The 27,731-nt window shown below is 51.4% G+C and overlaps 1 protein-coding gene across 7 annotated transcripts in view; it reads right to left on the reverse strand.

The window, feature by feature from the left end:
* The window catches only part of LOC146871323 (apoptotic chromatin condensation inducer in the nucleus-like), a 929,701-nt gene that overhangs the window by 358,628 nt on the left and 543,342 nt on the right, over positions 1-27,731 (reverse strand). For all 7 annotated transcript variants that reach the window (XM_085650820.1, XM_085650821.1, XM_085650822.1 and 4 more), the window contains one exon: positions 27,573-27,680. In XM_085650820.1, coding sequence (XP_085506946.1) covers positions 27,573-27,680 — 108 coding nt within the window. The remainder of the gene's footprint in view (positions 1-27,572; positions 27,681-27,731) is intronic.

Below are 27,731 nucleotides of genomic sequence, written 5' to 3' on the forward strand. Positions count from 1 at the left end.
ACCGTTACCCAGCCCTAAGGCTGAGATCATTGGGCTCCCACACATTTAACAGACAGCGCCGAGGCTCCGGCACCAGCGATACTCCACACACCTGCGACATTGTCCGCATCACCCGCCTCCAGTAATCTTGGATGACCGGGCACTCCCAGATAGTGTGGTAAAAGGTTCCTTCCTCCCCACAACCCCGCAAGCAGAAGAGGTGTAATGCTCTGCCCATCTTATGTAGTAAGTGCCTGGTGTAGTAAGAGCGATGCAAGATGCGAAGCTGCACCAGCCGCGAAGGTATACCCGCCTCGCGAGGCCAGCGCCTAACGCCACTCCGGGTCATCAAAGTCGCCGATCTCAGCGGCCCACTTCTTCACCACTTCGAGAGGCAAGTTGGGTAGTTGGAGGATAGGTAGGTACCCAGGAGTCAGGCACAGGGGGCCGCAGAGCGCCGGGTGCAGGGGTGCCTTTTGGTGTCGGAAAATCTTACCCTCTGTTGATCACGGTTGGGGGGGTCCCTGGTTCTGAGGCTGCAGGCGTCGTCAGGAGCGTCGAGGTGAGTCCTTGGGTGCCAAATTCAGGGTCACAGTCGCCGGGGGGACGTCCTCGGGGTCTCTGTCCACTCCGGCACAGGCCAGGCTTGGCGGGTGCAGAGTGTGCAGGGTTCGTGGTTCCGGGCTGATGCCAGGGGTTAGAAACTTGCTTTGAGCAGAGCCACTGCTCATGGGAGTCCCAGATGCGCAGTCATAAGGTAGCCAGGTCCTCCAGGGTTTGAGAGGTTGCTGGCCACAAGAGGTGCCGGGATTTAGCAGGAGCAGGTTCGAGGGTCGACAGGCCGGTAGAGCTGGGGCCAAAGCAGTTGGTGTCTTCTTTCTTCTAGCTCTTCTTAGCTTTTTCGGAATCTGAAGAAAGAAGGTTCAGGGTGCCACTAGATTTAGGGGCGTTACAGGTAGGTAAAAAGCAGGGACCAATGGGTCCCTGCCCTGGGGTGGGTACACCCCCTATCCTGCCATGCTCCTGTGGGAGGGGGGCAGTAGCCTAGTTCTGATTGGGCAGGGCTTCCCATCTTCAAGATGGCGAGTGCCCGGAGATGTGCTTCACCTCGTCTCCCCCACCTGAGGGGTGGGGTTGGCAGAGGCTGGCACTTCCCCTGTCCTTACTTGGGGTTTCCGGCCAGTCTTCCCGCCAGAGTGGGGGTCAGAAACGGTGGGGGGCAGTTTGCTGGGTACAGCAAGTGGCCTGGAGAAGCTCACAAAAGTGGCATGCCTTTGAAGCTTCCCCCTGCCCACCCTGGGGGAGGAGACCTAGCACCTCGCCCAGGATGTGCATTGTTGCAGGCCCAGGAGAGCGGGGGCTCTCCGCTCAGGGGGCCAGCAACATGTGTGCTGTGTGGCAGCCTAAGCAGCCTCAGAGCAGACGTGGATTGTAGGTTAGGTTTCAGGGGGCATCTCTAAGATGCCCTCTGTAGTGCTTTGTACATTAAATCCCACACTGGCATCAGTGCGGGTTTAATGTGCTGAGAAGTTTGATACCAAACTTCTCAGTCTTCAGTGTTGCCATTATGGTGCTGTGGAGTTCGTGTTTGATGGGCTCTCAGCACCATGTACTCTTAAATAGCAGCACTGCACTTACAGTGCCCACGAATGGACCTGGGTACTGTAGGGACACAGGGCTCATGCTCCAGTGCCCACACCACTGGCATAGGGCACCCAGCTAGAGGGGTGGCTGATGTATGCCAGGGCAGTGTAGGTTGTGGGCATGGCACACAGGGATGTGTGCCATGTCAACTCTTTTGTCTTGTACCCAGACACTCAACCTGCAAGGGCAGTGTGTGTGTGTTAGGGTACAGTGTGCTGAAGCCCATAGGGGCCTTCCCTGGTCACAAGGCCCTGTGTACCTAGGGTACCATTTACCAGGGGCTGACATGGGGCCCGGGTTTGCCAATTTGGGGTTTTAGGGAAGGAACATAGGCCCTGGGCACCTGCCAAAGTACATTCAGCAAAAAGTGGGGGTAACCATGCAAAAAGAGGGCACCTTCTTAAAGGTGTCTAAATTTATATGAAAATACAGTCTATTTTTTATAAATTGGTGTCGGATTTGTTGAGCGTCATTGCTGCTCACTGCCACAGCTACCCACGGTTGAACTGAGGGTTTCACAGACTAAATCTACTGGACCTTAATGGGTAGTTGGAAAAAGAAGGATAAGTTACTTACCTGTAATCCTAGTTCTCTTCCAGGGGTATCCTCATCAAAGTCATAAGCACTGAATATTCCCGCCCATGTGCGGGGACCCCGGAAATAATAAAAATTATATATGAAGAATATATAGATATATTATATATATATATATATATATATATACAGCTCTGTATATGTATACACATATATTATTTTTTCCCAAGCAAATGCAGCCCCCATAGAAGGCTAAACAATGTATATACAATTATCCAATAATGCATCATAGGTATAAAATACACCTAAATCTTTTTTATTGAGGTAACACTCATAACAAAGGAAAAAAGAGCACTGTGCAAAACACAGAACCATCAAACATTGTTAGCCTGCAGGCTGCATTGCAATACAATACCATAGAGACTGAAAAGCCTTGTACAGGTAAAAACTGGCACCGTGCCTTTAAGGCAGCCCTGACTCCAATATCCCATCATGCCTCAAGGGCGACAGTTGGGTCAGTTGTTCTTTGCGGACTGTAGTCCTACATACAAAGATATATTTCCTCCATGTTAAATAATACAAAACTCAGAATTGCCTGGGGAGGCGGGTGGGTTGCTTATGACTTTGATGAGGATACCCCTGGAAGTGAACTGGGATTACAGGTAAGTAACTTATCCTTCTCTTCCAGGGGATCCTCATCAATAGTCATAAGCACTGAATAGAATAGCAAGCCCACCTTCCACCTGCAGGCAACTGAGAACTGCACTATACATGGAGAAATAAACCATTGACAAATTCAGTTATTGAACAGATTCCTCGAGGAGGCTTGCCCCACTTGAGTGTCTGCTTTGGTGTCCGAATCCAGACAATAATGCCTTGTAAATGTTTGGACAGATCTCCAAGTGGCTGCCTTGCAGATCTCGGCGAGTGGGACATTATTGAGAAAAGCAGCAGTAGCCGCTTCCCTCTTGTGGAGTGCGCTTTAGGCCGAGCAGCCAGTGGCTTCTGCGCTAGCTGATAAGCCAATTTAACGGCTGACACAATCCACCTAGCAATGGAACGCTTAGATGCAGCAAAACCTGTGCGGACAGCACCATAGTTAACAAATAAGTGGTCAGCCTTCCTGACAGCCTTAGTCCTATCTAGGTAGAATTTAGAACGCGCTTGACATCTAAAGAGTGCAACGCCCTCTCAGCTGGCGATGAGGGGTTGGGAAAAAAGGTAGGTAAGGAGATAGTCTGGTTAACATGAAACTCTGACACCACCTTCGGTAAAAAAGATGGATGAGTTCTCATCACTACCCTGTTCAGATGAAAAATAGTATAGGGCTCTTTAGAACAGAGGGCCTGTATTTCGCTCACCCTACGTGTTGAAGTGATAGCTATCCAAAAAGCTGTTTTCCACGTAAGGTGCTGCAAAGTAGCTTTATGTATGGGCTCGAAAGGTGAACTCATAAGTTTTGATAGAACCAGGTTCAGCTCCCAAGAAGGCGAGGGAGGCCTTACTGGGGGGTAAACCTTTTTGAGCCCCTGCAAAAAATCCTTAACCACCTGCAGCTTGAAGAATGACTGCTGCGAAGGGGAGCGCCTATATGCTGTAATGGCAGCTAGGTGAACCTTAATGGAAGAAAATTTCAACCCCAGTCTGGCTAAGTGAAGGAGAGAAGGCAAAATCACTTCCTCCTGACATTTTGTAGGGTTATACTGATGTTGCATACACCATACATAAAACCTCTTCCACTTACAGAAATAAGAGTGTCTTGTAGAAGGCCTCCTAGCCTCCTTCAGTATGGTCATACACTCCGGAGAAAGGTTTAAATGGCCATACTGGAGGACTTCAGGAGCCATGCTGTTAAGCTCAGCGAGGGAAGACTGGGATGGTAAATCTTCCCCTGCATCTTGGTTAACAAGTCCGGTCTGCACGGCAGGCGCTTGTGAGGTCGGATCGACATGTGGAGGAGATCCGTGTACCACCACTGCCTCGACCAGTCCGGTGCTATGAGGATCATCTTGCCAGACGAGTGTTGCAGCTTGGTCACCACCTTGGGGATCAGCGGGAGCGGCGGAAAGGCGTACACAAATGTCATTGACCAATCGATCAAAAGGGCATTCCCTATGGATCCTGGTCGATGGTATCTTGAGGCGAAGCCTCGGCATTTCGCGTTGTGTTCGTCCGCGAAGAGATCTATTTGCGGACGTCCCCACTCCTTGAAGATGCCCTCTAGTACCTCGTCGTTGAGTACCCAGTCGTCTGGATCTTGAAAATGACGACTGAGCAAGTCCCCTTTTACATTGAGCTCTCCTGGCAGGTGCACCGCCTTTATTGAAATGTTCCTTGCTAGGCTCCAGTGCCACAGGGACTGAGCCTCCAGCGAGAGCGTCCTGGATCGAGTACCCCCTGTTTGTTCAGGTAGTACATTGTGGTGGTATTGTCCGTTTGTACTAGAATGGGACTCGTCCTGATAGCTGGCAGGAATGCTTTGAGGGCTAAGTGGACTGCCCCGAGTTCTAGCATGTTGATGTGGTACAACCTTTCGCTGCTTGACCACCGTCCTGGAGTCTGTAGAGATCCCAGATGCGCACCCCAACCCTCCAGGGATGCGTCGGTGATCAACGTCTGAGATGGGGGTTCTTGATGAAACTGAAGCCCCACCTGTAGATTGAGTGGTTTCAACCACCACTTGATTGATTGCCTGGCCGCTGAGGAGAGACAGACTGGTTCCTCCCACAGTGAATTCCGTTGGTCCCATTTGTCTACCAGATCTTGTTGGAGGACGCATCCTCAACCTGGCATTGAGCACCAGGAATATGCAGGATGCCATGGCCCCCAGCAGAGACGAAATCTGCCGCGCTGTAGAGAGCTTGTTGGTCATAATCTGTTTTCCTTTGTCGATCAGGGATGACCGTCTCTCCTCCGAAGGAAACACTTTTCCTACTGCGGAGTCTATAGTTGCACCGAGGTAGTGTATCCTTTGGGTTGGTGTGAAGCTGGATTTCTTGAAGTTCACCCTGAGCCCCAATCTGTGACACAGGGATAGGCAGCGTCCTAGCCGTGAGTGCACACTCTGAGGCGATGGTCCTTTTATCAGCCAATCGTCGAGATAGGGATAGACGAAGACTCCTGCGCACCTCAGTGCAGCCGCTACTACTGCTATGCATTTTGTAAATACTCGAGGGGCCGATTTCAGGCCGAATGGTAGGACCTTGAATTGATAGTGAGAGGTCCCTACCATGAACCTTAGGAATTTCCGATGAGACTGTAGTATGGGAACATGAAAATACACGTCTTGCAGATCCAGCGAGCACATCCAATCAACTTGCCGGAGATGCGGATATATCTGGTGAAGCGCAAGCATGCGAAACTTTTCCCTTTTGATATGGTGTCCGTAAGTCCAAGATGGGTCTGAACTCTGCCTTTGCATTTCTTTTTTGGATCAGAAAATATCTGGAGTAGACTCCTCTTCCTCTCTGCGCCCTGGGGACTTTTTCTATTGCTGATTTGAGCAACGGGGTCGCTACTTCTTCTCTTAACCTGTTGAGGTGCTGAGATGATTGTACCGGGTGGATCGAGGGAGGAGGACTCCGGAAACGAAGCGAGTATCCATGTCGCAGTATATTCAGAACCCATTTGTCCTTTGTGATGGATTGCCACTCTGGGAGATGGTGTGCAGTACTTCCTCCCACCGGAGCGGTGGACGGCATTGGAGGAAGCAGGCTCTCATTGCTTTCCTTGAACCTTGTTTCCACCACCGGCCTGGCGGTTATTTCCACGTCCCCTGGATGATCTACGGGACTGAAATTGCTGTTTCTTTTGCCCTTGTTGATCTTGGTTTTTCTGCCAGTGAGGGGTTTGAACCCTCTTCTGGTAGCTACGCCTGTCAGTTCCCCTACGGCGACGAAATTCTTTCCGTTTCTCTAAGCCCACGGCTTTCATGGTGTCGAGCTCTGACTTCATCCGAGCCATCTCATCGTCCGCATGAGAACCGAAAAGCGAACTACCCCAGAAGGGCAGATTTAGAATCCTTGCCTGTGCTTCCGGTTTCAAAGCTGTCAGCCTCAGCCAAGAGGACCTTCTGGCGGAAATCCCGTGAGCATATGAGTGCGCTGCCAATGTTGCCCCATCCGCTGCCGCGCTGATCACTTGGTTTGAAACGAGACTGCCCTCGTGCAGGATCTCTTCGAAGTCCTTTCTGTCTTCGGAAGGCACTTTTTCTATAAATCGCTGCAGGGAATCCCATAGTGATCTGTCGTAGCGCCCCAGAAGCGCTGAGGCACTAGCCACTTTCAGACTCGAAGCCGCCGAGCCACATACTCTTCTGCCCCAAGAGTCTTGCGATTTACTGTCTTTATCCGGCGGCACTGTGGATGATGATACCACTGAATGCGTTTTTCTGGCAGCAGCTGTAATCACTGAGTCCGGTGGAGGGTCCGCCTTGAGAAACAGAGGATCCTCGGGGGCTGGCCGGAATTTAAGAATCCACGCCGGCGCGGATTTGATAGACGCTGGCGTTAGGAAGATGTCCATTACTGGTTTAAGCAACCCAGGGACTAGAGGCAACACTGGACGAGACACCGCTCTCTCATGAAGGGTCTCGAAGATGACCGAAGCGGTGGTTTCTTGAACAGGCAAGGGAATGTTCAACTTAGTCGCCCCTCTGCACAGCACATCCTGAAAAGTGGTGATATCGTCCACTGGCGACACTCTAGATGGTGGAGTATCTGTGAGTGTAGGTGAGTAATCCCTTCTGGACGAACGGCTTGACAAGGAAGATGAAAGAGACCTCCGTCGCCTTCTCCCCGATCTGATTGATTCTCTTCTCTGAGAGGTAGACCTGGATCGCCTTCTGGACGAGCGTGAGCGCCCTCGCAATTCTCTTCCTCGAGAATGGGATCTTGCTGGTCGTAATGTTTGATCCAGAGTCCTTAGTCTTGTTAAGGACTCCTTAACAACCTGAATCATGCAAGGATTCGGAGGCATTTCCCTGACGGGGCTCTGAGGTAGAGCATGGCCCTCGTCTTGAGATGTATGCTACACCGGAGGAACTGGAGAGACACCCAACAGTTCTGGTGATCCGGATCTTGAATCCTGAGAGGCTGAAGGGGAAATGGAGATCGGACGCGATGAATCGTGCTCCGATGTGGTGTATATCACCCTATGAGGAGACTTGCGTCTTGATACTTTCCTGAGCGTCAGACGAATGTGTGACGTCTCCTGGTATCCCATCTCGGGGGACCGTCTCGACGGTGATAGGCCTATCACTGGAGACCTGGACTTGGACGCCGAATGAGTCACCGGCGATGTGTCCTGCCTCGACGTAGAGAGCCTGGTCTTCGACGGAGGGCTTGTCCTGGACGGAGGTCTAGAACCCAACTGGGAATCTGGCCTCGACGTCACCATCTTCTCCGGTCTGGAGAACTTAGACGACAGAGGCTCCTGCCTCGACGCCGACCTCGACGGAGGCTCCTGCCTCGACGTAAACTCCGACGGAGGCTCCTGCCTCGACGTAGACTCCAACGGAGGCACCCGCCTCGACGTAGACTCCAACGGAGGCACCCGCCTCAAAGTCGACTGATGCGACGATGATCTGTGCCTCGGCGTCGATGGCACCTTCGAAGAGGATCGCCTTTCTCTTGACGGCGAATGATGTCTCGACGTCGAGGATCTTGCAGGATCTTTTGACACCGATCTTTGCCTTGGCGTCATCGTTGATTTCGACGTCGAACGCCTGTGGTGTTCCTGCGACGTCGACTTCTCTCTTGGCGTCGATTTTGACGTTGAGCGATGTCTTGATGTCGACCGGTGTTTTCTCGACGTTGATCGGCGTTGAGCCTCTTTCGACGTCGAAGGATGTTTTCTTGACGTCGAAGTAGCCGATGACTAACAAATGCGCTTCGCCGCCGGATCGAGCGTCGACGTGGACTTTCGTTTGGAAGCATGACTCCCCCTGGACTCCTCACCTCTCAGTGACGATCCCGCCGCTGGAGTCTTCGACGCCGAGCCCGACGCCGATGGAGAACAGACAGGGACCAGCTGCTTCGACGTCGACCGCTCCGAAAGGCCATAAAGTCTAATTCTCTCTCTCTCTTTCAAAGTCCTCTTTGAAAGGTCCTTGCAGTGACGGCAGGATGCAGGAGAGTGAGACTCTGGTAGGCAGACAATACACACCTCGTGATGAATGAAGAGGCCTTCTTTTTGCCACAGGATGGACACGGCTTGAATAAAGAAGGCATTTTTCTGACAGAAAAAAGTTGTTAAACTTAGTCAGAAACCACAGATAAACGCTTCCCTGAAAGAGTATACCAGAGGAAGCCAAAAAATTACTAAAAAAGTAACCAATTCTTGACTGAAAAGTCAAAAAAGAAGAGCTGAATTCCAGGGTCCTGACAGAAGAAGCCGGAAAGAACAACTGACCCAACTGTCACCCCTGAGGCATGATGGGATATTGGAGTCAGGGCTGCCTTAAAGGCACGGTGCCAGTTTTTACCTGTACAAGGCTTTTCAGTCTCTATGGTATTGTATTGCAATGCAGCCTGCAGGCTAACAATGTTTGATGGTTCTGTGTTTTGCACAGTGCTCTTTTTTCCTTTGTTATGAGTGTTACCTCATTAAAAAAAAAAAAAAAAAAAAAAGATATAGGTGTATTTTATACCTATGATGCATTATTGGATAATTGTATATACATTGTTTAGCCTTCTATGGGGGCTGCATTTGCTTGGGAAAAAATAATATATGTGTATACATATACAGAGCTGTATATATATATGGTCTTCATATATAATTTTTATTATTTCCGGGGTCCCCGCACATGGGCGGGAATATTCAGTGCTTATGACTATTGATGAGGATCCCCTGGAAGAGAACAAAAGTTACTTACCTGTAAACTGTGGTTCTCCAGTATTGGTGTCTTTCATAGATTCACATGCTTGAATATTCGTCGAAGTGGGAGTCCCACGGTACATAACATAGCAATGTAGCAATAACACAACCATAGATAGGTAAGAAAAGAACCATAGAGTAGCATTGAATCATAGAGCTTTTAGATAGAAAAAACTTGTCACTTTTATAACATATTACAGTCATCGTGAATAGGCCAATCAGGCGCTAGCACCCTCCAGAATGTTCTCCTCAGAGGCTCAGGCCCTCAGATTTTCATAGTACATGAGTAACAAAGAGTCAAGGAGAAGAGGAGAGCCTTTGAGGGGAGAAGGGTGGGTCGCATGTGAATCTATGAAAGACACCAATACTGGAGAACCACAGCTTACAGGTAAGTAACTTTTGTTCTTCTCTGGTATTGGGGTGTCTTTCATAGATTCAAATGCTTGAATAAGAGTAGTAAGCAGTGATGCCAAGATAATGCAAGGTACATATAAACTCATCATAATACACAGTACAACGAGATACTGAAGCATAAAGACAAAAATTGTACCTTGTATACAAGAGGAGGGAAGCAACAGAGGCTCACCTTACTTAGAGATTACGAAGACGCTTGACCCACGGCTGAATCAGCGTCGTCAGCAGCATCCAGACTAATGTTTGGTAAAGGTGTGCATGCTGGACCATGTTGCAGCCCTGTAGATGTGTTGAAGAGGTACACCAGCAAATAGCGCAGTAGAAGAGGAAACTTGTCTGGTAGAATGCGCTCGAACATTTGCAGTAAGTGGCTTCCCAGCTAGCTGATGGCAAAGGGCATTTGTAGTAGATATCCAGCATGCAATAGTCTGTTTGGTGACTGGATGTCCCTTTCGCATCCGTCCGTAGGCCACAAAAAGCTGATCAGACTTACGGATACTAGCTGTCCTTTCCAAATACAATTTCAGACATCTCTTGATATCTTAAGAATGGAGAGTCCTCTCTGCTGACGTTTGAGGATTAGGAAAAAACGTTTTTAAAATGACTGGCTCATTAAGATGGAAATCCAATGGCACTTTGGGGAAAAAGGCCGGATTTGTGCGGAGCAATACAGAGTCCTAGGTGAATTGAAGAAAAGGCGGTTTAGTAGTAAATGCCTGTATGTCACTGACTCAACGTGAAGAAGTGAGAGCCAACAGCAGCGAAGTCTTCCACGTAATAAATTTTAAATCGACTTTATGGATGGGCTTAAACGGTGGCTTCATGAGTTGAGCCAATACAATGTTCAAATGCCAAGGAGGAGACGGTCAACAAATTGGAGTTAACATCCTAAAAAGACCCTTGAAGAACTGCTGAATTACTCTATAAGAGTAAAGAGAGGTGGAACCATCCTGTTGAAATCTTGAGATTGCAGCCAGAAAAGCTTTAAGAGTAGAATGCGAGAGGCCAGATTTTGCTAGATGTAAAAAGAAAGGCAAAAGTTGGTCTGGTGTGGAATGAACAGGATATCCCTGAGCAGCGTCGCACCACAGACAAACGTTTCCATTTGAGCTTGTATGTTTTCACAGTGGAGGCTGCTCTAGCCTTACCAACAACTTCCCTGCAGTCGGAAGGAATGTTTAAAGTGGCAAACTCATAGTGCTCAGGTTCCATGCTGCTAAGCGAAGAGAGGCTGGGTCGGAATGACAAACCTGTCCCTGATCCATGGCCAGAAGGTCCGGAAGTGGGCGGAGCAGAATCGGATCTCACTGCGATAGGAGCAGGAGTTCCGTAAACCAGACTTGTTGAGGCCACCTGGGAGCTATTAGAAGAATGCGGCAAGGTTCTTTCTTCATTTTCCGAAGAACCCTGGGGACCAGAGGAATCGGCGGAAAAGTGTAGGCATATATTTTTTACAAGTTCATCAAAAAGGCATTCCCGCACGACTGGTTGGGGAAGCCAACTTGGGTAAAATGGGCATTTTCGGTTCAGATGGGTTGCAAACAGATTCAGATTCGGAGGGCCCCATAACCGAAAAATGCGATCCAGTGTGGGTTGATGCAACTCCCCCTCTTGATTGGACGAGGTTGACCTGCTTAAGAGAGTCCGCCAGAATGTTGGACGCTCCCGGAACATGCACTGCCATCAGTGTGACTTGATGCTGGATTGCCCAATCCCAGATTTCGGAGCTTGAAGAGATAGCAAGATGGACCGTGTGCCCCCCTGTTTGTTTATATAGTGCATGCATGTTGTGTTGTCCGTCCGGATCAACACCGAAGCTCCCTGGATGATGGCGCAAAAAGCCTTTAGCGCCAGAAAAATGGCAAGTAACTCTAGAAGGTTGAAGTGCCAGGTTCTTAGGTGGGTATCCCACTGTCCTTTTACTGTGAGGTCCTGAAGGTGTGCTCCACACCCTTCGAGAAATGCGTCCGTTGTGGGAGTGAAACTTGGAGTGTCCACCAGAAATGGAGGAATCCCTTCCTCTATAAGAGGATTTACCTATGTACTGTCGATAAGAGGCGGCTGGCAGTTGTCTGTACGACTGTTGATTCTGGGAGTAGTAACGTTGTTGGCTTTGAGAAGAATGGTATTGTCTATACTGATTGGAACCTCCCCGAAAGGAAGAGGAGGAGCCACGACCCCTCGCACCACGAAAGGGCTGTTTTTTTAAACCGAAGTGTACAGAGAGCACGAGCAGCGTCGGTGTCCTTTTTGATCGTCTCAAGGGCATCATTGATGTGTTGACCAAACTGCGACTTGCCGTCATAAGGCATGTCTAATATTTTCGTCTGCACCGCTTGACGGAAAGAAGAGGCTTTTAACCAGCACTACCGCCTGAGAACAGCAGCACCCGCCAGTTGCCGGAAACCAGAAGAAAACACGTCAACAGTACAATCAATAATCTCCGAGGAAATCCTTTCCCCTTCTTGAAGAATCTTCAGCGCCTCTGCTTAGAAGGTTCTGGTAGTAAATCTACAAGGGGAGCAACGTCCGACCACATTTGTCGGTAATAACTGCCGACGATAGCTAGAGAATTGGCCGCTCAGCTGAAATCCTGATTGCACGAGGCCCCGGTGTCTCGGGGTGCCCCGGAGGGCATCCTTGCCCAGCACGGACCCCGGAGTAGGCTGAGTGACGTGGAGCAACAGAGGCCCGTACCGAGGTCGAGGGCTGGGGAAGGCTCGCGCCGGCCATCTTGCACGGCCTACCCGACTCAGTGCAACCACGGCCTGCGGTGACTCGGCAGCCGCCAGGAAGCGAGACCCGTCCGGCGGGGGAAGCCGGAAGTGTCGGACCCCCGTGATCGGAGCCGGACCATCGCGGACCCATACGGGAATGCAACGGACCCGTACCACAGTGACCCCCACGGACTGCTGGCCCTAGGGGGATCCCACCGCTGCACACCCGGAGGTGTGGAGGGTGGCTCTACGGTGTTGCTGGCCCGGCGGAGGAGTGTGGTCAGCGGTATTGCGGGCGGAGGACCCGAGGGCGTGGAGCATGCTGTGACCCCCGGTCACCGGACTGTGGCCGGCGGGAGGACGAACCGCTCTTTCGGGGCCGCGGGAGACGTGGGCAATGCCAGGACCCGGCCTGCACCTCCTTGGTTCTCTGGGGTGGATCACGCGGCGGGGAGCGGCGGCTCACCGCAGACGTTTGGAAGGAGGCGACCGCGCAGGTGGCGCGGTGACAGCGGGGGAGCAGCGATTTGAGGTGGGGCTGCTTGACCCACACCACTTCGGCCTTGTGGATTACCATCGCCAGGAGGAGCGGGTCTTCGTTGACTGGGGCCCCGGGGAGTGAGGAAGCCACGGAGCGCCGGCGCCATCATAGACCGGTGGTGGCAGAGGGCGTGTCGGGTCCTGCTGGCGGTAAGGCGGGCCTCGGTGCCCCACAGCAGCAGATACCACGAGGGGTTGCCCTGGGGGACGGCCGAATTGCGACCCCCTTGTGCATATCTTCGCCTGGAGTCATGGGCAAAGCACAACCTAAGCCGGGGGTGAACCCGGCGGACCCCGTGGGGGACCCTGCTGGCGGCCAGGAGGGGGGGTCCCGCAGTGAACCTGCAGCTGGCCTCCAACAGCGCCAGCTAGATCAAATCCTGCAGGCCATTTCGGACACGAGAGCCGCATTGCAGAACGATATCGCGCGGGTGTCCACGGACTTGGGTTTGCTCCGGGCGGACCATCGGAATTTGACAGACAGGGTTAAGCAGGCGGAGGACACGCTGGACCTGGTGATTCCGGCACAGAAATCGTCGGAGGCCATGACAGCGGATCTCTTGCGGAGAGTACAGCTCCTGGAAAAGAGGGCTGAAGACGCAGAAGGGCATAACCGCCGCAACAACATCCGAGTGGTGGGTCTGCCCGAGAAGGTTGAAGGGGGGGGACATGCTTGCCTATCTGGAAACCTGGCTGCGAGAGGTGGTGGCGCCGGAGGGGCTCACGCAGTTTTACACCTTGGAGCGGGCGCATAGGGTCCCGGCTCGCCCTCCGGACCCGGGGTGGCCCCCCCCGACCGGTGGTGGCACGCCTTCTACGTTATAAAGACCGAGACATTATCCTCCGGAAGGCTAGAACAATGGGTCCATACCAAGTTGAGAATGTCTCAGTCTCCATCTACCCAGACTATTCCTTTGAAGTCCAGCGCAGGCGCTCCACCTTTCAGGCGGTGAAGAAAAAGTTACGTGAAGAGGGCCTGCAGTACTTGTTGCTGTTCCCGGCTCGTCTTCGAGTCGTGCAGGACGGTAAAACATCCTTTTTCAATGATCCCGAGGCAGCCTGGAGTTGGTTGGAGTTATCCCGCACTGGAGCTGCGACCCACGTGGATAGGGGGGAATCGTCGGGGACCCCGGCGAGGCCCCGCCGCAGCCGGCGTACCAGGAAACGGACTGCGGGGATCAGATCCCCGGTGTCATCCCAGACGGCGCTGGAGAGACAGGCTGCATTGCGGGCAGTATCTATCATTTCTGGTGCTGCAGTTTCCAAGCCTAGCGAGGAGTCGGGGTCCCAGGAGGGGTCTGAGACCTCCCTTTCTGATGGAACTGAGAAGGACACGGGGTTGTTGCCTGATGTTACCCCAGGGACGGCGGATGAAATATTGGACACTTGACTCTTCCGGGCTCCACCTGTGTCCCGTAAGGAGGGCAAGAATAGGGCGGGAGGCCTATGAGGAGGGGGGGGGTTTCACCCTGTGCTAACCGGGGCGCTGCAGGTAGATAGCAGCAGACTGCGGGTGTAGTTTGTTGAGGGGGTCTGGATGCTGGGGCGGGCGGCCTGAGGGGCGCGGGACGCCAGGGGCCGTTTCACAGACACTGGGCATGGATGCATACAGGGAACTGTCGACAAGCCCGTCGGTCACAGAGCCGCCACCTCACCCTCACGGACGTTGTGAGACCCTGGAGGCTACCAGAGTGTTTGGTTAATTGGGGTGGTATTTGGATGGGTAACTGCGGTTTAGCACCTGTTCTGGGGGAGGGAGGGAGTACGGGGAGTTGGGTAGTTAGAAGGTTTGTGGGTGATGTCAGTGTGCCTAGGAAGGTCAGGAAATGGCGGATTTTTGACAGGCTACTCGATGGGGACCCCACCTGAATTGAGATTTCTAACCTGGAATGTGAGGGGGCTCACCTCTATGGCGAAGAGATATAAAGTCCATGCTTATCTGGTGCGGAGGGGGATACAGGTGGCCTTCCTACAAGAAACCCACTTAGATCAGGCAGAAGGGTGGGCATTGCATCGGCGCTGGAGGGGCCAATTGTTTTACACTACATTTTCGAAGTTTGCACGAGGGGCCCTGCTTTGGGTTAGGGTCCCTTTCCAACCATTGACATCGCTGGTGGACCCGGAGGGGAGGTTCGTAGCGGTGCAGGGGCGACTGGACGGGAGGGACGTGGCATTCTGCAGTGTCTATGCACCCAACATAGAACAGGCCGCCTTCTTTTCACGACTGTCGGGGAAGCTAGCATCATATTTGACGGGTACGGTTGTTGTGGGTGGTGACTTCAATTCGGTAACTGACGTCGGTTTGGATAGGTCCCACCCGCCCCTTGCTCAGTCAATTGTCCGTAGGGTGGCCAACAGTAGACGGGCCTGGCAGGACACGTGGGGGTTGGTGGACACTTGGCGGACCCACCACCCAACAGACAGGGATTATTCTTTCTACTCCGCCCCGCATGAGTTGCATGTACGGTTGGATAGTATATTGTGTTCTCCGGATGCTCAGGCATTGATGCGGCATAGCGAGTATCTGGCAAAAACTATTTCAGACTATAACCCTTGCCTGGTGACGCTACAATGGACCAGGCAGCGGCAGGTGATCCCGAATTGGCGTCTAAACCCCATGCTACTGGAGGATCAGGTGTTTCGGACCGAGGTCAGCGGTTGCATAGAACAGTATTTTGCGGCTAATACAGGAACAGCGTCCAGTAGGGCATTGGAATGGGACGCGCTTAAGGCGGTCATTAGGGGGGTATGCATAGCATCCACCACTGGGGTTCGGAAGACGTTGCTAAGGGACATAGAGGGAGCGGAGGCCCAACTGCGTACGGCCGAACGCGCGAATCAGGCAGGGGAGGAAATGTTAGCTGCGGTTGTTACGGCACGTGAGGGAGTAGCCGCACGAGTGGAGAGGCTTTGCTGCTTTGATCATAAGGAATACCTTACCCGGGCGCATGCGGAGAGTGATAAGGTGGGATCCCTCCTGGCCTGGTTGGCGACTCCGACAGCCCGAGGTACGCCAATACTTTCCTTGGCCGTGGCAGGGGGGACTCCGGTCTACTCCCAGAAAGAGATTAATAGGCAATTCCTCAGTTACTATGAGGGGCTGTATGACAGCACAATGCAGGATGCGCCTGGAGAGTTGGATGAGTTTTTATTGGCGGCTCGGCTGCCCCGCTTGGACCCGGAGCAGGAGAAAGATTTAGGGGACGCCATATCATTGGGCGAGACCCGCGCCGCGATTAAGCATATGGCTCGTAGGAAGACCCCAGGTACGGACGGGCTGCCCGTCGAGTTTTACGCGGCATATGTGGAGTTGCTGGCCCCGCAGCTGCAAGCCCTTTATAGTGAGGCTTGGAGAGTTGGGCGCCTGCCCACCTCCGCACGGGAGGCGATGGTGGTGCCCCTGTTGAAAGCCGGAGGAGATTTTAGTGTTCGGGCAGCATATCGCCCGCTTTCCATGTTAACGGTGGACTACAAAATTCTGAGTAAAATATTAGCGACACGCTTGTTGACCCACATGACCGCCTTGATACACCCGGATCAAGCGGGCTTTATTCCTCGACGTAGCACGGCAACTTCTGTTCGACGCCTGCTGCGGGTAATGGGGGTGGATCGAGAAGAATACCCAGAGGCCCTAACGCTTTCTGTCGACATAGAAAAGGCCTTTGATAGCGTAGAGTGGCCATACCTATTTAGAGTGTTGCAGGAATTTGGCCTAGGGGAGGGCTTTGTGCGCTGGACCACCTTGCTCTATACTGACTCCACAGCCCGCGTGAAGACGGGAACTACCATCTCCGCTCCCTACCGGGTGCGACGAGGGACGAGACAGGGCTGTTCGCTGTCCCCCTTGTTGTTCGCCTTGGCCATTGAGCCACTGGCAGCCCACGCCCGACTGGGGCGCTCATATGCTGGATTATGGCTCCGGGGGGAGGCCCACTATATATCCCTTTATGCAGATGATCTGCTGATGTTTTTGGCAGACGCAGATGGCGCACTGCACGGAGCGACCGCCTTGTTGGATGCCTTCGGTCGCCTGTCGGGGCTCAAAGTGAACTGGGGCAAGACATGCTTGTTCCCGCTGTCGCCTAATGGACAGGCCCCCCGATCGCTGGGAGTGATACGATGGGAGGGCCGCTGTCTGCGTTATCTGGGAGTCAATATCTATCATACCCAGCTTGATTTGCTGGAAGGGAACGTGGGTAGAGCAATCCGGGGCTTGAGTGGCAGCATAGATTTCTGGAGCACGCTCCCACTTTCGAGTGCTGGGCGAGTAGCGCTGCTGAAGATGGTGGCGCTGCCGCGCCTACTGTATTTTTTTCGTACATTGCCCATATGGATACCGGCATCGTTTGAGCGGCTTCGAGCGATGTCCTCGGGCTTCATATGGGGCTCGGGTAGGCGGCGGGTAGCTTTGTCCACACTACGGCGGCCAAGAGTGGAGGGGGCCCTGGCGGTCCCGGACTTCGAGTGGTATTATCTGGCAGCACAATTGCAATGGCTCACGCAGGCGGTGGCACGGGAGTATAGAGGCCCAGAGGGCCCGCAGGGTAGGTTAATTCCTCGCCATGTGCTTGCTTTTATCGTCCTCCAACAGCGGATGGACCTAGCCCAGCTCACTCTTGAGGAACGCACCCTCAGGTTGTACTGGAACCGGTGTCAGAGGAGGGCAGCCATTGTCCACCCCTATGCCCCGGAGATCCCCCTTGGAATGTGCACGGCGCTCCCTCATGGGGGTGATTGGTCGGGACTGGCCGCATGGGAGGATCTTGGCATACAAGTGGTAGGCGACCTATACAGGGAGGGGGTGCTCTTGCCCTTTCAGGACCTGCAGGACTCCTATGGGCTCCCACGGGGAGATTATTTACTTCACGCTGCCCTCGTAGCGGGCCTCCAGAAGCACTGGAGTGCGGGGCTCTCGGAGCCGCCAGTCGCCGCGGGCTGCCAATATGTGGTTATGGCCGCGGGTACGTCCAAGGCTATTACCTGCCTATATCGAAAGCTGTCGACGGAGCGCTTGCTTCCCCTAGTCACGTTGAAAGATAAATGGGAAGCGGACCTTGGGACGCCCATCCCCGAGACGACATGGCCTGCGTTGGTGCGGCGGGCCTGGAAGGGTACGCGTAATGCCCGGTTTCAGCTAGTACAGTTCTTTACACTGCACAGAGCATACCTAACGCCAGTTAAGATATTGCAATATTTTGGGGGCACGCATTCTCAGTGCCTGAGGTGTGGGGGAGATGGGGCTGATTTTCGCCATATGTTTTGGTCTTGGGCGGCGCTGGGTAGTTACTGGGAAGACGTCACGGAATGCCTGAACCAAGTGACAGATCGCAACATCGAATTTGAGATGGGGGCCTGCCTGTTGCTTTGGTTCCCCCACACCCGCCGCACGAGGGTTACTAGCAAGTTCTGTGACTTAGGGTTGATTATGGCCAAGAGGGAGCTCACCATGCGCTGGAAGTCAAGGGCGGGGCCTAGCTTTCTGAGGTGGAGGAAAGCGTTCGCGAAATGGGCAGGCGCGGAGGGCACACTTCGCTTGCAATTAGCGCATAGGAGGAACGACGAAAAGGCGTTAGCGACGGCCCGTGCATGGGAGTCACTGGTGGTTGAACTTCAGGGGCTGATGTCAGAAAACATAGGAGAGGGGAGCATACCCGACCGACAGGAGGAAGCGATAAGCGGGGAGTAGGAAGGGGGTCACGGTGGTGGGTGGACACATTCCACACGGCTGAACCCGGGGGAACGCCCGAGCTGATAGCGATAGGTTTGAATACCCCTACATGCGTCATGGTAATGGGGGGGGGGGGGGGGTCTCTCCAGGGGGGGGGGGGACAGGAAGACGGGGGCACACTGACATGGGTCGAGGAAGGGAGTGGGAGGGGGGAGCCCACGCGGGAAGTGTAACTTGCCCACTGCATAACTGGCTGAACTGTCGTATGTACTACTCTCCGGTGAGTTGCTGGTGCTCTTGTGGGAATTGTTTTGGGAGGTTGGTAAGAAAACAATAAAAAAATGTTTAAACAAAAAAAAAAAAAAAAATAGAGATTTGGCCGCTCTGACCGTAGTTGCCGCCATAGTGGAGAATTTTACACCAATGGCGTCAAGGCGTCTCCCCTCACGACCCGGAGGAGCCGATACTGGAGACAAAGGATTCCTGGCACGACTTTGTGCTGCCTGAGTAATAATGGAATCAGGTTTCGGCTGTGCAATAAGAAGCAGGCAAATGTATTTTCCAGGGCCTTGTATTTTTTATCTAGTCGTGGCAGGACAGCAGGAATGGAATTAGGGTGTTGCATGAGCTTGGCAAATAAAATCGATGATGGGAATAGCACGCACTTGTTTCTGTGGCTTAGCCTTGAAGTCGTACATGAAACAATCCTCCTCTCGAGAGACCATCGGGAGGTGAAATCTCTTTGCCACCCTTTCCATGAGGACATGAAATCCACCTATGTCCACCAGTGGAGAATCAAGAGGAGCTGGAGCGGTGGGGTGGGAAGGCGTTTGAATCTGATAATTGTCCCATTCCGTGAACAGGGATCTATCATCTAGCTCACCCTCCCTCTCTGTCATCAACATCAGCATCCTCCTCCTCCTTCCTCAAGGACATGAGGAGCGTCTTGGTGTGGCAACCTGGATGCCGAAGTAGGAGGCATAGAAAACGGTTCTGTCGGAAGTGGAGGTGTAAGAGGTGCTTGTGGTGCTGGAGAAGCCTGGACCGAGTTCGGAAATGTCTAATAGTCATGCAGCATGAATTGAAGGTTGGATATAAGGGACATAGGCATCTGCGCAATAGGAAAATCCGGTGCAGGCTGGTTGGCACAGTCTGAAAAGTCCTCATACTCCTGGTCGTCATCAAAATCCTGACATTTAAATAGAAGCTCAGAGGGACTGTGCGTAGCCACCGCCGCCGACGAAGCCACCGCCGCCGAAGCCACCACCGTCGACGATGAAGCCACCACCGACGACGACGAAGCCACCACTGACGACGACGAAGCCACCACAGACGACGACGAAGCCACCACCGACGACGACAAAGCCACCACCGACGACGACAAAGCCACCACCGACGACGACAAAGCCACCACCGACGACGACAAAGCCACCACCGACGACGACAAAGCCACCACCGACGACGACGCCACCGACGACGACGAAGCCACCACCGACGGCGACGAAGCCACCACCGACGGCGACTAAGCCACCACCGACGGCGACTAAGCCACCACCGACGGCGACTAAGCCACCACCGACGGCGACTAAGCCACCACCGACGGCGACTAAGCCACCACCGACGGCGACTAAGCCACCACCGACGGCGACTAAGCCACCACCGACGGCGACTAAGCCACCTGCGACGGCGACTAAGCCACCACCGACGGCGACTAAGCCACCACCGACAGCGACTAAGCCACCACCGACAGCGACTAAGCCACCACCGACAGCGACTAAGCCACCACCGACAGCGACTAAGCCACCACCGACAGCGACTAAGCCACCACCGACAGCGACTAAGCCACCACCGACAGCAACTAAGCCACCACCGACGACGAAGCCATCGCCGTTGACGCCTTCGTTGATGTAGCCACAGAAGGAGACGCCCCTCCCTGTCCGTAAGGGTCTTCTGAGAGAAAGTCCTGCAGATTTTACAATCCTTTACCTGGTGTTCAGGGTAGAGGCAATAAATGCACTTCTGATGAGGGTCCTCAGAATGAAGTCGCTGCTTTCCACATGTCCCACAAGGTCTGAAGAGGGACTTCTTGGTTGAAGACATGACAAAAAGCTTTCCTTTGAGAAGAAAAAAGAGAAAAAACTGACCAGAGCTCAGGGACGACGTGCAGAAGAAAATCTGAGGGTCTGAGCCTCTGAGGAGAACATTATGGATGGTGCTAGCGCCTGATTGGCTGGAGTTTGGACTATTCACAATGACTGAAATATGTTATAAAAGTGACACGTTTTTTCTATCTAAAAGCTCTATGATTCAATGCTACTCTATGGTTTTTTTCTTACCTATCTATGGTTGTGTTATTGCTACATTGCTATGTTATGTACCGTGGGACTCCCACTTCGACGACGGGGAATATTAAAGCATGTGAATCTATGAAAGACACCCCAATACTGGAGAATGCTACTTACCAGTATGCATCTGTTCTTGGCATGTAGAGCTGCAGAAAGACATACTTGTGCATAGATTGCCATCTGGTGTTGGGCTCGTATGTTTGCAGTTTGTTGTTGTCTTGGAAGAAGTCTTTGTAGTCACGAGATAGGGGACTCCTCCCTTGGACTATGGTGCGCATGGGCATTGACTCCATCCTCAGATTGTTTTTCGCCATGAAGGGAAATTATTGAGTTTGTAAGAAACAGAAAAGATGTCCATGTGTAATGTATCCAAGTAAGATAACACTGGAAACAGATAGAGGCACCGGGGAGGCGGGTGGGCGTATGTCTGTGAGAAAGTGGCTCTGTATATACTGTTCCTTAATAGGTACAGGGTGTACAGAGTCCACAGACCCCAAGGGTTTAACAGAGGTTAAAGTTAGATATAACCTTACTCTCCAAAGTGGTAGCCTGGTCTAGCAGTAAGGCAGTATCAGAGGACGTGTAAAGCATTTGTTGTACACACTCAGTCAGCAAATAGTTCCACACACTCAATAACTGAACTCTAGGCCAATGGTTTGTATATATAAAAAAATATATGCTTGTTTTATTTTAGAACCAACACTTGGAATTAAAATATACTTTCTCGACAAGAGATGTTTCATAAAAATACTTTTGTATATGCAATAGACTTTTTAGTAAACAGTTACAAATAGTTGCAGTAGGCAACTATTTCTAAACACAATACATGGAGCTCAATGATAAATTCAAATTATGTGCAACAGATTACTTTCAGATTACTTTTGTAATTCCAGGCTTGGATCCTAGATCCAGTCCTGGGTCAGTTCTCAGAATCAGCTGTTGAAAGTCGATTTTGGTACTGTACTGATTTTTAACTAATATTTAGCTATTTCAAAAGTGAGCACTTAGAAAATATTTCAGAGCAAACAATCAATGATTCCCTATGGAAGGAAATGTAGGTTACAGGTACAGTAGGTTATCGTTACTTTTGTAATCCAGTACTGGGTGTCTGGACTCAGTACTGGGACATTTATCCAAAACAGGTAAGTAATTACGTTTCCAGATGTTATACGATTTTTGAGGAATATTTAGAAATTGCAGAAATCAACACTTAGAAGAAATTTCACAGAAAAGCAGTCAGTGGTTTCCTATGGGAGAAAATGGGGTTACTGGTAAGTATAGATGCGAGTATTCTTCCGAGCCAGTGCTGGGCACCAAGATCCAGCACTGTGAGCCCACCTGAGAACAGGTGAGTTTTTGCGTTTTTGTCGCTCGGCTGATTTTTAGTGAATATTTGAAGATTTGAAAAGTCCACACTTAGAAGTAATTTCAGGAAAAAGCCAGTCAATGTTACCCTATGAGGAAAATAGAGTTAGCGGTTTTCAGGTAAGTTCTCGACTGGCAAAGGTGAGGTTCTGGGCATAGACTCAGGGGTCCCCCAAGGTCAGATAGGCACAGTTAGTTCACCCTCAGCGGCTCTAGGGCAGCCGGGTGCAGAGAGTTAGGCCCAATGTTAGCCTATGAGGAATAGGGGGGCCTGGTTTGGTGGCTGCTGACTAGCAGGCCACGCGGCTGTGGGAGCTGGGCTCCTGGTCACTCACTCAGGGCAAGTGGGGAAGTAGGCTAGTGTAGAGATTGCACTGCCAGGGCCACTCGGGCGGCTGGGTGCAGGGTGCTTTTGAGCTGTCGGGCGCTCAATGGAAGTCAATGGGAATGTTCCGGTTAGGAAAAAGGCTGCAAGCTCGGGGACGAGGATGCTTCAGGTGCCACCACCACTTCGAGAGGTAAGTTGGGTAGTTGTAGGTTAGGTGGGTACCCCGGGATTGGGCACAGGGGGCCGCGTGCAGGTGTGCCTGTTGGTGTCGGGAATTCTTACTCTCTGATGATCGCGGTTGGGGGGGGCACCTTGTTCCGAGGCTGCAGGCTTCTTCCGGAATGTCGAGGGGGGTCCTTGGGTGCCGGACTCGGGGTCACAGTCGCCGTGGGGTCGTCCTCAGGGTCTTTGTCCACTCCGGCACTGGCCAGGCTTGGCTGGTGCAGAGTGTGCTGGGTTCGCGGTTCCGGGCTGCTGCCAGGGGTTAGATATAGGTTTCTGAGTAGAGCCTCTACTCAAGGGAGTCCCAGGGGCTTGGAGCCAAAAGGTAGCCAGGTCCTCCGGGGTTGGTGAGGTTGCTGGCCACGAGAGATGCCGCGCTGGTGCAGGTTCAGGAGTCGACAGGCCGGTAGGGCTGGGGCCAAAGCAGTTGGTGTCTTCTTCCCTTTTTAGCAGCTGCAGGGCAGGTCTTTGTTCTTCTTGCTCTTCTTGTAGTCTTTTGAATCTGGAATCTGGGGAAGGAAGGTTCAGGGTGCCCCTAAATACTAGATTTAGGGGCGTTACAGGTAGGTGAAGGCCAGGGACCAATGGGTCCTTGTCCTGGGGTGGGTACACCCCCTATCCTGCCTCTCTCCTCTATGCATACACATATCCAGTGTGATATGTTTTCTTTGTGTTAACAATTGGACTTGATGTATGACTCATGGTGTAGCAATTTCAAGGTCACTAGACTACTTTAGACTCACAGTTTTCTTTGTTTGGTATATCTAACTTTAGCCTCTGCCAAACCTCTGGGGACTGTGGACTCTGTACACACTGTACCTATTTGGGAACAGTATATACAGAGCCACTTTCTCACAGGAACTACAGAGAGTTCCAGGAGTGTTGTGAACCATGGTTGCCTGGCCCATGTTGGAGCAACTAGGATCATTTTGAGAGACTGTAGTTTGAGCTTTTGTACTACTAATGGAATGAGTGGGAGGGGCGGAAAAGCATATGCAAATCTGCCTGACCAATTCATCCATATCGCACTGCCCTTGGACAGTGGGTGTGGATACCTGCCGGCGAAAGTTGGGATTTTGCGTTTACATGTGTGGCCAACAGATCTGTGTCTGGGTGGCCCCACATCTGAAAAAATGGATGAAGAAATTGTGGATGAAGTTCCCATTTGTGTATCTGCTGTGTCCGACGACTGAGCAGATCCGCAATCTGATTGTGTACGCCTGGAAGGTGTTCTGCTAGAAGGTGTATCCTTTGTGGGATGGCCCATCTCCATATGTTTTGCGCTAGCTGGTAGAGTGTTGGGGCTGAAAGTTTGTTATGAGGTTTTGTATACTGGCTATCCTGAAAGGATTGGGGTATACAAGGGCTTTGGCAGTGTCAATTGTGGCCCCTAGACACTGAGGTTTGTGGGATGGCTGGAGATATGATTTGGTGAGGTTTATTGTGAACCCCAAGTTGTGAAGCAGGTTAATTGTTCGGTAAGTGTGGTGAACACACTGACTGTATGACTTAGCTTTTATTAGCCAGTCATCCAGGTATGGAAACAAATTAATTTGTTGTCTTCGCAAGTGGGCGGCTACTACCGCCAGACATTTTGTGAAGACTCTGGGTGCTGTGGTCACTCCGAATGGGAGTACCTTGAATTGATCGTGTTGACCATCCACTACAAACCTTAGATATTTCCTGTGCGCAGGGTGTATAGGAATATGGAAGTATGCGTCCTTGAGATCTAGAGTGGCAAGGAAGTCGCCTTGTTGGAGCAGTGGGAGGACCTGTTGAAGAGTGATCATGTGAAAATGATCTGATTCTATGTAGACATTGAGTGGTCTGAGGTCCAGTATCGGTCTGAGGTCCAGTATCGGTCTGAGTACCGTCTTTCTTTGGGATGAGAAAGTAAAGGGAGTAAACCCCCGTGGCTTGATGCTGGAGGGGAATTAGTTCTATTGCATGCTTCTGAAGAAGTGATAGATCTTGTTTGAGTAGCGTTCGATGTTCTTTGGACATTGCATGTTTGGGTGGTATAGTTGGGGGAGTTGCGGTAAGTTCCAGGAAGTAACCATACTGGATAATTTGTCTTACCCACCTGTCTGTAGTGATGGAGTTCCAGACAGGTAGGAACTGTGATAGTCTTCCTCCGACCGGAGTGGAATGGTCTGGAGGGAGCAGAGGGAAGTCATTGCTTGGTAGTAGGGGAGGTTCGGTTGTTGTTACCTCGACCTTTGTTATTATTTCCTCTGTACCTCCCCTAAAATATCCCTTGTTGGGGGATGTTTGTGTAGGAGTCTTGTAGGAGAAATTAGTGTCTGTGCCAATGTTCTTGGATCCGTCCCTATAGAAAGAGCGACCAAAGGAACCTTGTGTGGTCTGAAATTGTAATGCTCCCATAGATTTTCCAGTGTGTCTCTTTTCATTTTTTCTAGAGCTGTGTCCACAGCTGGGCCAAACAGGTGTTCTTGATCAAACAGCCGATTTAAAATAGTTGTTTCCACTTCCTGTTTAAACCCAGAAATGCGTAACTATGCATGTCAGCGGAGTAAGACACTGGTGTTAATAGATCTAGATGCAGGGTCTGCTGCATCGAGGGCACATTTGATGGATGCATTTGTAATTAACTTGCCCTCCTGGACCAGATCGTTGGCTTTGGCCTTGTATTGGTCAGGTAAGTGTTGGATAAGATCTTCAAGCTCATCGTAGTGAGCACTGTCATATCTGGCAAGTAGCTGCTTGGGAGGCAACTTTTTTACCTGATGCATCCAGCAGTTTGGACTCTATCTGGGGGTGGTGCATCACCAGAGGTTTTGGAATTTGAAGTTTTCTTGCATTGGACACTACTAAAGAATCTAAGGGGAGTTGTCCTTTGATGTATACTGGATCTTTAGGGGCAGACGTATATTTTTTTTATCAATCTGAGGATTGAGAATGCTGGCCCTGACAGGGTCTTTAAATATGTCAGGTGCATGTTTAATCACACCTTTGAGCATTGGCAATGTGTGTATTGCTTTTTGTGACTGAGAAAAGTGTCCAGTAGGAAGTCTTCCTCCATATTGCGCAGCCCTATTAATGAGCTGACTAAATCCTATACTGTCATCTGTGGGGGGGGGATGGCTTAGCTGGGTATGGGTCTAAATCAGGAAGGTCTGGAGGATCTGTGGGATCATCGTAATCGTCCCATGCATCCTGTGGTGGGGTAGTGTCATCATCTGGGTCATCTAAGGGATCCTTACCGTGTCCAACCCCCATCCCCTAAATCATCCTCATCCTGTGGTGGTAAGGGTGAGCATGGAGAGTGTATAAGAGAGTGTACAGGAGACAAGGGTTTAGTAGGAAGAATAGGAGAAGAGGGTCTCAGGGGTGAAGTTGCAAAGTCTCTTATTTACAGGTACCGCAGAGGTGTGTGTGAGGTATTGGATTTCCTCTTTATTGGAAGACTAACAATATGGCCAGTTTTAGGGTCCACATGTAATGTTTCTTGCTTTGGATCGACAGGATCTGGGCGAAACAATTCTTCCTGCTTGTCTCCTTTCAGTGCCGATTTTTTCGGTTCCAAGCGTGGCTTTGATTTGGTCTCTGTAGCCGTAGGAGGAGTCTTGTGCTCCTTTGGCTTTGAAGTCTGTGCCGAGACAGAACTTTTCTTTCGGTGCCGAAGGGTTGGATGCCGAAGCCTTTTTGGACGTAATGGAGATGTGTATCCCCGATTTCGGTACCAAAGGTGTTTTCTGGGTACTGATATGCGACTTGCTCAGTCCTGAGCTGTTGGAAGGCTTTTCCTTTGTTTTCGGAGCCGGGCCCGGAGGCGGGGCTTCTGAAGTTTTCTTTCGGTCTCGACTAAGGCCATCAGACAAAGTTTTGACCGGAGCCTTCTGTTTTTCGGGTGGGGTAGGGACGTTTGTACTCGCTCATTGACTTGGAGTGATGTGGTCATCGGAGTCGGAGTCCTCAGCTTCGGGGACTATGTCGAGCTCCTCCGAATCCTCTACCTCTGGAACATCGAGCCTTCATAGAAAATGTCTTCTGGCACCGGTGCAGCCTGTTGCGCCATAACGTGTCGTCGAGCTCAACGATCACGGATGGTTTTCTTGGATCAAAAAGAGGCGCAAGCTTGGCAATCCTTTTCTACGTGTTCTGGCGATAGACAAAGGTTGCAGACCTTGTGGTGATCACTGTGTGGAAATTTAGCTCCACACTGGAGCCATTTTTAAAATGGAGTCCTTACCATTAGCCGAAGGCCCGAATGGTGTCGATAGGCCCAGCAGCCCGCGTAGACTACCAGAATCGAGGATTTACGAAACAATACCATTGAGTGGTGGTTGCGCGTCAAAAAACGTTTGGAAACCCGGCACCGAACCAGAGCGCAGCAAGTCACATCCAAACCCAATGGTGGAAAAAAAACAATCTGAGGATGGCGTTGACGCACATGCTCACACCTATCTCATGACTACAAAGACTTCTTCCAAGACAACAACAAACTTCAAACATCCGAGCCCAACACCAGATGGCTATCTATGCACAAGTATGTATTCTGCAACTCTTATGCCTCGAATAGTATATTACATGGTGAGGTTGCACAACCACACCATTTCCTCACAATTCCCATTCTGACAAAAAGGAATGATTCCACCATGTGAATATGAAAGATCCCAGGTCGGAGAACTGAAGTAAACCTCACCACACGGGAGGTGGGGGAGGGCTTGTGTATATGCACTGAATGAAAATGGAGACTATATTCACCTCTCACTTTGACCATGGGAGAGCTAGAAGCCAAACTATGTTTTGATGGAAAATACAACATACACCAAACTTTCCCTCCAACACAGCAAAAGGAAGGTCTGTCCAGAGCTCAGATACATTGGTGGTGGCAGGAAAGTGATGGGCACAAAGATCAACAAATTTAAAATAAAGACGTGCATAAATGCAAAGTGCAGGAGACAACCCATGCTTACCGTTACATAACAATGTGATTTGATTTTGTCAATCCAGAATCCTTCCTCAATAAATGCACCTGTCCTGCCAAGAAGCTCCATCAGTTGGCCGAGAGTAAAAGGTCGCACCTGTACAAAGAAACACCCAACAATAAATTATCAACCGCCGCTTATCTGGAG

Source organism: Triturus cristatus, chromosome 1_1 (genome assembly GCF_964204655.1).
Source record: "Triturus cristatus chromosome 1_1, aTriCri1.1, whole genome shotgun sequence".
Classification (NCBI taxonomy): Eukaryota; Metazoa; Chordata; class Amphibia; order Caudata; family Salamandridae; genus Triturus; species Triturus cristatus.